Raw genomic sequence first — 13,927 nt, 5'->3', positions numbered from 1 at the left:
TTTGTCAAAACTCACACTACTGTTCGATGCAGAGAATGAACCCTAATGTAAACTACAGACTCTAGTTACTAATAGTGCATCAACCTTAGATTATCAATTTTAACAATACACCACGGACTGTCAAAAGAACAAACAAATCTGTCTTGGAAGAAGTACAGCCAGGATGCTCCTTAGAAGTGAGGACGGTGAGACTTTGTCTCACACACTCTGGATGTGTTGTCAGGAGGGACCAGTCACTGGAGGACATGATGCTTGGTAAAGCAGAGTGTCGGCAAGAGAGGAAGGCCCTCAATGAGATGGATGACACAGTGGCTGCAACAATGGGCTCAAGTATAGCAATGATCACGACGACGGGGCAGGACTGGGCAGTGTTCCGTTCTGTTGTACACGTGGTCATTAGGATTCAGAAGCAACTCGATGGCACGTAACGACGACGACAGGTGCAAACAACTAAATGTCCATCAACTGATGAATGAACAAAGAAAATGTGGTCCACAGATAAAAGATCACTCAGCAGTAAAGTGGGATAAAGTACCGATCCACGCTACAACACGGAAGGACCTTGAAAACATTACGCTAGATTAAAGAAGCCAGTCACAATAGACCATATATTATATGATTCCATTATAGAAAATGCTTAGAATAGGCAATCTATAGAGGCTGAAAGTGCATGAGTGGTTGCCTAGGCCTGGGGAGCAGCACGCAGGAGGGAAAGGGGGGCTTCAGAAGTGACTGCTAAAGGGTATGTTAGGGACTGAACTGTGTCCCCCCAAAACATGTGTTGAATTCCTGGCCCTTGTACCTGTGGATGGGATCTTGTTGGAAACAGGATTTTTTTTTTATGTTAACAAGGTCATAACATTGTAGGGTGGGTCCTAAACCTAATCACTTCTGAGTTATAAAAAAATCAGAATAGACACAGATACAATACACACAGAAGACAGACGCCATGTGAGGATGGTCTATAAGTTCAGGAACACCAAGGAACCAAGGAACTCTCAGAACTATTGACAAGGAAGGAACAGACATGGCCAAGGTCCTGATTTGGACTCTTAGGTACAGAATTGTGAGAAAATAAATTTCTGTTTCTTAAAGCCACCACTTTTGACATTTGTGCTATAGAAGCACTAGGTAACTAAGACACGGTACTAGGTTTCTTTCTGGGATGATGAAAATATTCTAAAGTTGATCGCCATGATGGTTGTACAATTCTGTGAAAAGATTAAAAACCAGTGAAGTGTACACTTTAAATGGGTGCACTGTAGAGTATACAAATTATCTCAATAAAGCTATTACAAAAAGAAAAAGAAGCTGTCTCAGGAGAGAAGACTAGGGGAGCAGACATTATATTTGTATTTGGAAAAGAAAAAAACTGTAGTATGACTGTGCCAAGATGCTTCCTACGCTCTCTATCTTTCTAAAGCACACATTATAAAATGGGGAGGGAGAAAGTCTTCTTCTGCAAGTCTTCTTAAAAAAAAAAATCCAGCATTTTGAGTATGCAGAATCTAGTTCTGTGCATCTAGCTAAAAATGATGTATTCTGGATATTGCCAGGTATCTATTACCTATGAAATGAGGCAAATATGAAGAAAGAAAGAACAATAGGTTCAAAGTTTAAAGTCTTAGAACTTCTCCTTTTTTCCATACTTACATAATTAAACATGATGCTTAGAAAGCACAGTACAGAACATACATTTAAGCCAGTAACATATGTTTTAGATTTTGACTATCAAGATGCACATATCATAGGTTATATGTGTACTGCACCACTATATGCCTGGCAGCACAATCACTTTCTATACAAGAGACATGAGATACACGTGTTGTATGTGGGAAGCTGTCGTGTTTGCTACATCCAGTTACGTCCACTATGTCCCATTCTCCAATTGGGATTTCTGAACTCTACTTTATAACCTTGTGGGACCACAGACATACATGCGGTTGTATGCTGCCTGAACCGATATTATGTGGTAAAAAAAAAACTATAAAACCAAAAAAAAAAAAAACCTGTTGCCATCGAGTAGATTCCAACTCATGGCAACCCTATACGACAGAGTAGAAATGCTCCAAAGAGTTTCCAAGGAGCACCTGGTAGATTAGAACTGCAGACCTTTTGGTTAGCAGCTGTAACTCTTAACCACTATGCCATATTTTTACACAAATAACACACATTATACGTTTCTGCCAACCACGCAACTCTATCGCGTGTTATTTTCCTAGGCACATTATGCGTGTTATATGTGTGGGTGAGTTATTTGCGTGGGTACATTACTTGTGGAAAATACAGTAGTTTTCTTAACATCCCCATATTATCGTAAGATTCAAAAACAGGTCAGCAGCCATGAAGGCCATACCCCCATATTACCAACACCTAAAAGGTTATTCTGGTAGAGTCCAAAATGTTGATCTGGGGTCTTGAAGAATACTTCAGTAATATTTACAAATATTTAGGAAAGGTATACAAAAAGATATCTTGAAAAAGGACTTAAACTAAAATGCATAAAATCATGATATTATTAAAATCATACAAAAATGTTAAATCTATACGGAGACATTATTCTTCAGTTAAACATAAAACAACACAGGATGTTACATCTTATCTTTTTTAAAAATTAGAAGACACTTCAAAGCTTATTGTTAAATTAAAACTCCTTCACCAGCTACCTTGGGAGATCTAGTAAAAAAGTACTGCTGAGTATTACTACACTTACCAAGTGTAATTCAAGAGTAGAACAGGTACAGATATTCCCAAATCACTCAGAACGTGCTCTCGCTCTGAAAATTCAAATATACACTAAAGTGGACTGAAACACTAGGCCAAGGTTTACTTATGGGATATCCTATAAAAGTGACTAAATGTCCGTTACCATCTGTTTTATCATTTCGCAAGGAAGCTGAGTCTAAGACTACAGAACAGGATAAACGTCTCTGAGTAGTACATAAGCATGTATAGTGGCTCCTAGGACCATAACTCAAGGAAAGTATCTATTTCTAGCTAAATTCTACAATTTACTACATTGTATCATTTTTTCTTTATCATGGTTCAAGTAAGACTAGCATCTCTCTTACAAACCACGGTTCCAAGTGACAATGTATAGTGGCACTTTTCCTCATTCTGACAGTTTGATTAAAATCTACATGGGAATAAGAGGCTCATGTTGAAGAAAAGTGCTTTCAATATCTAAAACTCTGCAGTAATTACTTTTCTAACAGAGGGACCATACTCACATCAATGTCCTCTTGGGTGAAAGTTTCTGGATCTTCTCCCATCATGTTGGCTAAATGTCTCTTTCCTATGTTGAACTCTTCAATCTGCTTTTTAATGAAATCCACTGTGTACTTTTCCGGTCTTGAGGCTGCAACATTTTTCTTTGTTTTTACAACTGTGAGGTGTTTTAGCCTTAATATCTAAAAGAAAATATAAATGGAAAAAAAAGATTTTAATTGAACAGCTACCTTGTAGGCCATCTTCTCTAACTGAACCAGAATATTCAAACAGTTGTCTTTTTTAATGGTGGCACTCAGTGTACAGAAGTCCGGAAACAAGGTAAAAGTCCTGCTAAGTTGTTAGAACTTGTCTTCTGCTCAAACGCTTTCTTAAACGCCTGTGCTCATCAAGTATTTTAAACTATTAGCATTTCAACACATTAAAAACAAAAACACCTGTAAGCGACAGGCCACCTCCTTATCTGCTATAAAAGGTGTCTAGGTGGCACAAAGGGCTGTACACAACCACTAAAGGTTGGCAGTTCAAACCCACCCAGTTGCTCTGCAGAAAAAAGGCCTGGTAATTTGCTTCCATAAAGATTACACCAAGAAAGCTCTATGGAGCAGTTCCACTCTGTAACAAATGGGGTCGCTATGAGTCAGAATCGACTCCACAGCAAGTGGTTTGGTTGTTTTGGTTGTACCTACTATAAAAGTTCGCATTTGATACTGACTGGTGAATGTCAAGTAAGTTGTGACATTGGACACACATGGAATTAAGAGTAAAATGATACTCCTTTAAAGAAGAGGCAAACGCACATGCAAACATACAATATAAGAAGCAGAAGACATTACTGAGTAAACGGGCAGGTACATGGGAATAGTAACCTTAGCCTGTGGGTATTAACCTTGTTTTAGGATACAGACATGGCCTATTTTGAAATGCCTTACAATAACAGGTTTAGCTTAGCTTTAGACTTTAGACCATGGTCCTTATATTAAACAGATATGAGGAAGAAATTTCTTCACTAAACATTAAGAACATTTCTTATTATTGATTTGGTTCAACAGGCTAACTCTAGAAACAAGAATATTCACATACTTTTAAAATATCAGTAATTATATCACACTTGCTGCTGCTGGTCCTTTTATGTTGTGGCACCGGAAGTCCACCCCTCCCCCTGCCCGAGGCAGTAATATTTCACCTGGTGTTCCTGCCTTTGTGCAACTCCCTCCGCTTGAGTGCAGGCTGGACCTAAAGACTTGCTTCTGATGCACAGAATACAGAAGAGATGAGATGCCACTTCCAAGATTAGGTTACCAAAAGACTGTCCTCCATCTTGCTCAGGCTCTCTTGCTCATTATGGAAGCCAGCTGCCATGTTGTCAGCAGCCCTACAGAGAGGTCGTCCATGTCAAGAACTGAGCGAGGGCTCCAGCTAACAGCCACCAAGGAACTGGGGCCCTCAGTCCAATAACTGGCAAAGAACTGAATCCTGCTAACCACAACAGTGACCTAGGAAGAGAATCCTCCAATTCAGTCTTGGAATGAATTGTTTGTGGCCTACTGAGAGGGGATTGGTCAGTTTGTTGCCCCCCGCTGGGAGGGGCCTGCCGTGAAACTTTCCAGGAGCTGTGTACAGATATGCACCCAACCCCACAGAGGTTAGGCGGACAGAAAGAAGCAAGAAGAGAAGCCGCAGGAAGAAACAGAAGACAGACAGACAGCAGCAGAAACAGAGAGAGAGAAGGCAAGGAACCTCATAAAAGAGCTGTAACACTGGTCAAGGTCAAGGATTGTAAGACTGAAGATGCCAAGAGGCCCTGAAGAGGCCCAGCTGCAGAGCTAGCAGCTACAGGCCCAAAAGGGGCCCGGGCAAGAGCCTGTGGCAACAGATGGCAGGGCCAAGAGGAGCCTGTCCTGAGAGGACCAGGAGGAGTCTGTCCTGATGGGGCTGGGAGAAGCCTATCCTCCAGGGGCCAAGAAGAGCTGAGAGAGCTGTCCTGCAATGAAGAAGGCAGACTTTGCCTCCATGCTTCCTGATCCTGATTCCTGAGTTGTAGCCTATTGATCCTGATCCCGAGATGTACCTGTTCCTTAATAAGCAACTTAGTGGTCTGTGAGTTCTATGTGGTCACTGCAACAGATTACCAAACCCAGACGGGAAGTAGAAAGTGCCGTGGGAGGGGAGACTGGCGTCAGAACTGGGAAAAAGGTTAAAGAGTGGAGGTATGTCTGGCCGCCGACTCACAGAGATCACCCTTGGCCTGATCTTGATTCTCATTATTCCCATGAAGTTTGCCAGGTTTTGATGATACTACTACTACTACTTGCATTTTATAGGATCCAATAAAGCAAAATAGGAATTCCAGGGCACTTAAGTGTGTCCATGAGGAACATGTACATAGATCAAGATGCAGTTGTTCAGACAGAACAAGGGGATACTGATTGGTTTAAAGTCAGGAAAGCTGTGCGTCAGGGTTGTATTCTTTCACCATACCTATTCAGTCTGTATGCTGAGCAAGTAATCTGAGAAGCTGGACTATATGAAGAACGGAGCATCAGGACTGGTGGAAGACTCATTAACAACCTGTGTTATGCAGATGACACAACCTTGCTTGCAGAAAGTGAAGAGGACTTGAAGCACTTACTAATGAAGATCAAAGACCATAGCCTTCAGTATGGATTACACCTCAACGTTAAGAAAACGAAAATTCTCACAACTGGACCAATAAGCCACATTATGGTAAATGGAGAAAAGACTGAAGTTGTGAAGGATTTCATTTTACTTGGATCCACAATCAACAGCCATGGAAGGAGCAGTCAAGAATCAAAGGACACATTGCATTGGGCAAATCTGCTGCAAAGGACCTCTTCAAAGTGTTGAAGAGCAAAGATGTCACCTTAAAGACTAAGGTAAGCCTGACCCAAGCCATGGTATTTTCAATCGCATCATATACATGTGAAAGCTGGACAATGAATAAGGAAGACCAAAGAAGAATTGACAGCTTTGAACTGCGGTGTTGGCGAAGAACATCGAATATACCGTGGACTGCCAAAAGAACAAACAAATCTGTCTTAGAAGAAGTACAGCCAGAGTGCTCCTTAGAGGCATGGACGGCAAGACTGCATCTTACCTACTTTGGACATGTTGTCAGGAGGGATCAGTCCCTGGAGAAGGACATCACGCTTGGCAGAGTACAGGGTCAGCGGGAAAGAGGAAGGCCCTCAACGAGATGGACTGACACAGTGGCTACAACAATGAGCTCAAGCATAACGACTGTAAGGATGGTTCAGGACCGGGCAGTGTTTCGTTCTGTGGTACGAAGGGTCGCTATGAGTCAGAACCGACTCGATGGCACCTAACAACGCTAAAGCTGCACGTTGATTCCTGACCCACGGAAGCTGTGAGTTACTGAATGTCTGCTGTCTTAAGCTGTTATGTTTTGGGATAATTTGTTTTACAGCAATAGACAACTAATACATTCATCATCCTAATCACAACAATGGAGTATGGAAGTTTGTTTATCTTGTTTTATAAAGAAAAGAGAGGTGGACACGATGGTAGTATCTATCAAGCTGTCTATGCATAAGAAATCTGTAAATTGTTACATAAAGAAAACACAAATTTTAATGTAGAGGTATTTCCCATAATTAAAACAAGGAGAAGAATACTACATTCTATTCTTAAAAAGAAGCCCTGGTGGTACGGTGGTTAAGAGCTCAGACTGCTAACCGAAAAGGTCAGCAGTTCGAATCTTTAAAAAAAGAAGATACAACTTCAAAGACAGCGCCTTATTCTACCTAGTATAGGATATTATACCTTCCAGGAGCTCATAAGATCAGAGATAAAAGGAGCAGATACTTAAAACAGATAGGTGTTTCCAATGAAATTACCCCAAAAGGCAAGGGCTAAGCCACCAAATGTCATTAATCTTTCTTTTGTGGCAGGGCAGCCCAAACGAAAATTCATATTAACCCCATAAAAACTTAAGAGTTTAAGCACTAACAAAGTGCTTAGCAAAAATCATTTTGGAGAAAATAAAAATGAAGCAGGTATCCTACTTATATTTCATAGCAATATTTTTCAAATAGAAATTGCTCTACTGCTTTTTGTTGATTATAAAGATCATAAACATTACAGAAAGCTAAATTAGCATTCCTACAGTAAGTTACATTTATAGAGAATTTTAGAATTCATAGGTAACCGTTGTAGTATACCATGAAAGGGTACTGCCAACTGCCTGCTTATAATGCCAATACTATTTTATGTGTGACAAAAAAAAAAAAATTTAAGTATCTTAGCATAGCAAAATAGACCATAATCTGGCCTCTGCCAACTTCCCAACTCCATCTTTCACCATTCTCTCACTAAAACCCTAGGCTACAACCAATTATTTATTGTTGCCCAAAGCCACTATTGCTCTGTACATCTCTGCACCTTTGTGTACCTATCACATTTCCCTAGAACAGAGTACTTCTCTTTTTTCATATAACTAATTGCTCTTAGAAGCTTGACTTCACTTCACTGTCACCTCTTCTAGGAAGCTGGCCGTGACCACTACGCTACCCCCTACAACTCCAGTCTAAACTAGCTATTGCAATTCTGTACTCTTCAGTGTGCTGTTGTCGTTAGCTGCTGCTGAGTTGGGCCCTGACTCGGCTCCTGACTCACGGCGACCTCATGCACGACGGAATGAAATGCTGCCTGGTCATGCGCCATCCCCATGATCAGATACAGATCCGTCAGTTGTGATCCACAGGGTTTTCACTGGCTTACTTTCAGAAATCTCTACTATATACTATATCTGTGATATTCATGGGCTTATATGCTGAAAAGTTTGGCCATTCACAAGTAATATTCCCTCCTCTGCCCTAAAAGTGGGACACAGATATTTGTAATTGTATTGAGCATTAATTTAAACATGCATACCACAAGATTGGTATGTAGGAAGAATAATCTTTTAGAGAGGAAGCCCAACTGATCGCCGAGGAGTCACAGCTCAACAAACTTCTTTTTCCTTGCATCAGTATTTTTTAAACTTTTTTGACTGTGGCTCACAACAATATCTACTGTTTATATCATCACTTTGTACAGAGTTACACATATAAAATACAAAAACACTCTGTATGAGACACACTTTTATTCTGTTCTCCCCTTTCCCTTCTTTGATGTTGTCTGTAACCTCTAAACAGACTATGACCCAGATTTGAATAAAATAGGCATGGTGTTTTAATCACTCTCATGAAGTGATTAAAAATGTCATGGTTTTATGACACATAAGTCCTCAAGAGAAATATAACTACTAATGTTGGAGAGAGAGGTGATAAGAAAAATTAATATTTAAGAATGACAAACTCTGTGCCAGGAAAAAAAAAAAAAAACCCTTTATAAATGTCTTTAGCCACCTATATGGCATCATTAAGGGTCTGAAGGAATCAGTGAAGTCTTAGTTACATCTTAACTATACTCCTTGTGGCAAAACATATGCTGTTGGTGGTACTCTTGAATTCGGGGATCCCCTAGTCTCAGATTATCCTGTGAGAGTGCCAAGGATGGATAATGTCTAGTGATTGTTCACTTGACAATCGTCTACTTCACTGCCTAAGGTAAAGTGCTCAGTAACAGTGTGCCATATCAGGAAAAAAGAGAGGAAAAAAAAAAAAAAGGTTTTTTCAAGATCAGTCAAGAACAAAATCATTTTCCACCTATTTACTGTCAAAAAAAAAAAAAAAGGCGATACTACCTAATGCTGGTAATAAAAGGGGCTAATAAAAGGGGCACTCTCCTACATCAGTGATGGAATGGGAATCGCTACAGACTTTTTGGAAAGCTTTATGGCAACATCTATTAACACTTAAGATGCATGCATCCTTTGCACCAATAACCTCACAACTGGAGCTCTCTCCCACAGAAATAAAAGCATCAGTACCTAAGACCTATAAAAGGATGTTTACGTCAGCACTTTACTATAGGCAAGATAGGGAAACAAAGCAAACGTCTATCAATTCTTACATCAACTTTAATACACCCATACAGCAGAACAGTGCACAGCAGTTAAAAAAAAAAGTTTTAGACACATACTTATGAGTCCAACGGCAACTAACAACAACAGGTGACTACTGCTCTTGCTATCTGATCCCTTGCTCTTCGTGCAACCGTATCTTTAAATTGATAGAATTTATATCTAGTCAGATTAGATAGACTGGGGGTTTCTACTATATACTGTAAATAAGAAAATAAGAAAGTAGAAAAGAATCCAATATGGCCCCATATTTTTAAAAAAGTATGAATAGGCACATACATTTATATATGATTACAAGAACACGGAGAATGACATAGAAGGATATGTATTAAGTCAGGGGTGGGGAGAAGAGAAACAAAGTTAGCCAAAAAAATCCCCCCCCCCACACACGCACATTAAGCATCAACAAAAACATTCTGTATGCTATAGTAGCTTTAATAGATAAATATGTGTATACAATGGAGAGATACTCAAAGAGATGCATGGAAAAATAATCAGACTTCCAGGATATTTACCCATTAAGAATTGTATTCATGAAAAATGCTGCACTGACACTGTTACCTACACTTAAAAAAAAAAAAAAAAAAGCATTAAGCACACACACACAAAAATGATAAATGACTGGATGGTCGACTTAAATTAAATTATTTTTAAAAAAGAGAAAAATACGGTATTCTTTTCCAATATAATTTTTAGAGCATAGAGTTACCTGACTTCTCTGCAATATGTGGTACTGTATCAGTCTCCTCCCTTGAAGCACTCTTCTCGTTTTCTATGACACCACACTGTCTGGTTTCCCCCCTATTCCTCTAGCAACTCATTGTCCATCTCTTGGAGGCTCTTTTTCCTTGTCTTGTTTCTCCTTCAGGGTTCTGTCCCACCGCCTATTCTTCATTCCATACACCCTCCCCAAAACAAAAACCAAACCAAACAAGTTGTCATCGAGTAGACTCCGACTCATAGCGACCCTACACGACAGAGTGGAGCTGTCCCACTGGGTTTCCAAGGAGCGGCTAGTGCATTCGAACTGCTGACCTCTTGGTTAGCAGCCGAGGTCTTAACCACTGTGCCACCAGTGCTCCAACACCCTCCCTAGGTGATCCAATTCATTTCCAAGGCCTCAATTGCCATTTACGATGTAAGAGCTTCTAAATCTCCAATCCGTTTTCTTCCTGAGCTGCCTATCTATGAGCCTACTGGGAATGTGAATATCCCACAGATGTCTAAACATAATATATCCCAAACTGAACTCATGTTCTTCCCTCTCAAGTCCTGTTCCTCCTTCTGAGTTCCCACATCAGAGAATGGCACTATCATCCCACCAGACGTGAAGCTGGAAACTTGCCTTCCCAGCACCAACGGGAGTAAGCGAAGTGCACAAGTTGTGGCCTCCAGCTCGCCACAAAGTTTAGGGAAACTCAAGAAAACAAAAACCGCACAGATGCAAGGCACTTTAAAAGTCGGTACCCTCACCACTGTTTGACTTTCTCCATGCAGTCCTCTCCATCGCAGGAGGCTAGTTCCCACCCACAGCCTCTGCCGCGATCTCCCGCAGGTACCTAGCAGCACCTCTCCTTCCCTCTGGTCCACGATGCACCCGCGAGGCTCAGGACTCAACACCACACGGAGGCAGGGAATCCCCTTAGCCGGGCGGCCAAGTCGGGAAAGGGGTCGCTGCAATTCCGTCTGCACGCGAAAACCAGCCACGACCTCCCGAGTGGCCGCAGCAAGCCAATGCCCACCGGCCCCCCAACCTCAGACCCTACAATCTACTAAATAGCTAAGACCCTAGGGTCCCCGTCTAAGGACACAGGAGATGCCGGGAGAAGGTGGTCGGCTCGCGGGGGGCTTAGTCCGTCCATTTCTCCCAATCCTCTCCGGCTCCGAATCCTAGCGCTACGGGGACCACTGCTTCCAGTTCCCCGAGGCCTTACCTGGGATCTGGTACCGGCCTGCAACTCAGCTGCCGCTGGTTTCCAGATGCCTTGCCCCTGGGCAAGAGTAACCCTACCTCCCAGAAAGAACCGGGAGGCGATTGCAGGACCACAGAACACACAGGGAGCCGCCATCTTGGCTGAGGGAGACCCGGGTCAGGGAGGGGCAAGGGGCGGAGCCTGAGGACTGCGCAGGCGCCGACTCTCCGGGCGCAGGAGGCGGCCCGAGGAAAAGCTGCCCGGATGTTTCGAGTAGGAGGCGTGTTTGCGTGCCGGCGGCTCGCCGCTGATTGGGTGCGCGGAGGGGCCAGCCCTTGGGGCGTGGCCGACTCCACCCCTGCCTGGGATCCGGTTCTGAAGGGATTGCGTTGCTGAGCACGTTGGGCACCTTAAAAAAAAAACCAGTGGGTGGGTGGGTTAGGGTGGCTATGAGTCGGAATCCGCTCAATGGCATCTGACAACAACAAGGAATTTAGTCACTTTCTAAGTCTTTTTTGGTACTGATATCTGAGAAACGGTTTTAATTCTCCGGAATCCAGATTTCTGGGGTTCACGGAGTTGAGGTGACCCACCCAGGCCATTTGCCCTTAGATGACCTTTTGAACCTTGAAGAAACTGATCTCTTAAAATTACCTTTTAGTTGAACAAAAATCAAACAAACAGACCTGGAGCCATTGAGTTGTCCCTTTCGGACAGAGGGTTTCCAAGACTCTGATCTTTATGAAGCAGGCTACCACATCTTTCTCCAGTGGAGCAGCTGGTGGGTGTAAACCACCAGTCTTTCACTTAGCAGCAGAGCACTTAACCACTGTGCCAAGGTCTTGGTGATTAGTAAGGTCGTTTTTGCCTTAGACGTAGTGCTCTTCTGAAGAATTCAGTCAGTTTCGGGAAACAGAAACTCCAGGGCCAGACTGGAAGCTGTGTTTTGGGGTAAATTGTTGTTGTAAAAACACTTTTCTGGCCCTGTTTCCGCGGCAGTATTGATAGGGTGGGGTATAAGAGTCTTTGGAGATTTTTCCAGACCAGATGTTCCCTGGTTCATGAACTGAAAAATAGTTAATAAGTTCATATACAAATTTAATATTGTGAACTTTTTATTTTTAATCCTTCCATGTGGCTGTTTAGCCAGTCCTTCCTTCTTATACCCACTGCTGCTCCCTGAGCCTTGGCGGGGTGGTTGCACCCCTGACAGCCTACCCTCACCTTCCCCTCCAGTCTTCACGATACTCCAACTTTCCCCACCCATCTGGTCCTCGTTCATGCTCTAATAAGTGCCTGTCTGCCTTGCTAGCACGAATTTTCCTGTCCCCTAGCTTTCTACATGGAGGCCTTGTGGCACAGTGGTTAAAATCTTGGCTGTTAACCAAAAGATCTGCAGTTTGAATCCACCAGCCACTCCTTGGAGACGCTATGGGCCAGTTCTACTTTCTCTGATAGGGTTGCTCTAAGATGGAATTGACTTGATGGCAACAGGTTCAATGGACCTTCCTACATTGTTCAGGGTCTGGTCCAAGATTTACTCTAGCAACTGCTAACCCACACCAGCTTCTATTTAGCTACCACAATGGCACTTATTTTTGTCCAGGCACTGGCTTTTACATTGTTTCTTAACTACGGGATGCACAAGCTAAAGGGTAAACCACTAAGGATGCAATGCCTTTCCACTCCCCACAGTGTTAGTACTAAGCCTTACTTGAAATCTGATCAGAACTAAATATATTGCAGTTGAGTGGGGATGAGTGTGTCTTGCCTCCAGAGACTTGTGTGCTCCTGATGGTAACTCCTGGGGTGTATTCTATGAAACACACATTAAATGATATATTAAACCATTCTAAAAAGGTTTCTAAACATTTAGATTAGGCAGATCAGAAAAATTAAAACACATACAAAAAATCTGAGGTCCAGTCAAGCACATATATGTCATCTACAGTCACCATCATTTCATAAAGCACAATATGTATTTCAGCATCAAGAAGGTAGGAAGGACATAACCTCAGAATAAAGCACAATCCTTTCATTTAGTTTTATGAGGCTCTCGCTCTGTTTCTTTTTTTGTCATTTCCATGTAAACTAGTGAATCTGTCACCAGGAATGGCAGAGGTCCATGAACTAGCATCTGGGAATCAAGACTTAATAGTTCATTAAAACAGATGCCTCCAGCGGTTCTCAAACATTGTAAAATTTTAAAAAACAAAACAAACTTAACTGCGGCAATTTAAGCTAGTAGAAAACAGCCAGATAAGTATAGAAGCAGAATTTACATCATTTTTAAAAATCATTAATCCTGAGCAATAAGATTTAGCTAAATACTAAAGTTAGGGCTAGGAATTGTGGAGGTTCTTCTCTATTTTTTTTCTTCTGAAATTCATTTTACAACCTTTTACCAGATTGCAATAAAGCAAAAATATTTCCCAACTCTAATGGCAACACTTGTACTCCTGCATTAAATTTCCTGTGTAACCCCTAGTTTTGGAAATAAATATACCGCTACAGGTTGATGTTAGGTATATAATTCGGAGATGGAAGGAGAGACTGAAATCAGAAATGTCCTGATACGCATTTAAAACATGAAAGAAAACTCTATCAAACAGTCAAAGCTTAGATTCATTTCATATTTCTCTCTATTGAGCACCGATTATGCTGTGGGCATCAGGCATCCTAGGTGCCAGGAACATAAAGTCCCCAAAGTCCAATATGATGGAGTCACAATTAATCCAAGCGTTTAGTTCAAAAGTCACCTTGTAAGGTAAAAGTCAGG

The 13,927-nt window shown here is 41.8% G+C and overlaps 1 protein-coding gene across 2 annotated transcripts in view; it reads right to left on the bottom strand.

Annotated features, from left to right (window-relative positions):
• The window catches only part of MRPS9 (mitochondrial ribosomal protein S9), a 65,338-nt gene extending 53,991 nt beyond the window's left edge, over nucleotides 1-11,347 (bottom strand). The window contains exons 1-2 of one of the 2 annotated variants that reach the window (XM_064268576.1): nucleotides 11,170-11,347; nucleotides 3,231-3,410 (exon numbers count right to left, since the gene is read on the bottom strand). In XM_064268576.1, coding sequence (XP_064124646.1) covers nucleotides 3,231-3,410; nucleotides 11,170-11,304 — 315 coding nt within the window. In that variant the 5' untranslated portion in view covers nucleotides 11,305-11,347. The remainder of the gene's footprint in view (nucleotides 1-3,230; nucleotides 3,411-11,169) is intronic. The other variant, XM_003413609.4, reaches the window with a different exon arrangement.
• Nucleotides 11,348-13,927: the final 2,580 nt, after the last annotated feature.

Source organism: Loxodonta africana, chromosome 15 (assembly GCF_030014295.1).
Source record: "Loxodonta africana isolate mLoxAfr1 chromosome 15, mLoxAfr1.hap2, whole genome shotgun sequence".
NCBI classification, from domain to species: Eukaryota; Metazoa; Chordata; class Mammalia; order Proboscidea; family Elephantidae; genus Loxodonta; species Loxodonta africana.
This window is presented reverse-complemented; position numbering and strand designations above follow the sequence as displayed.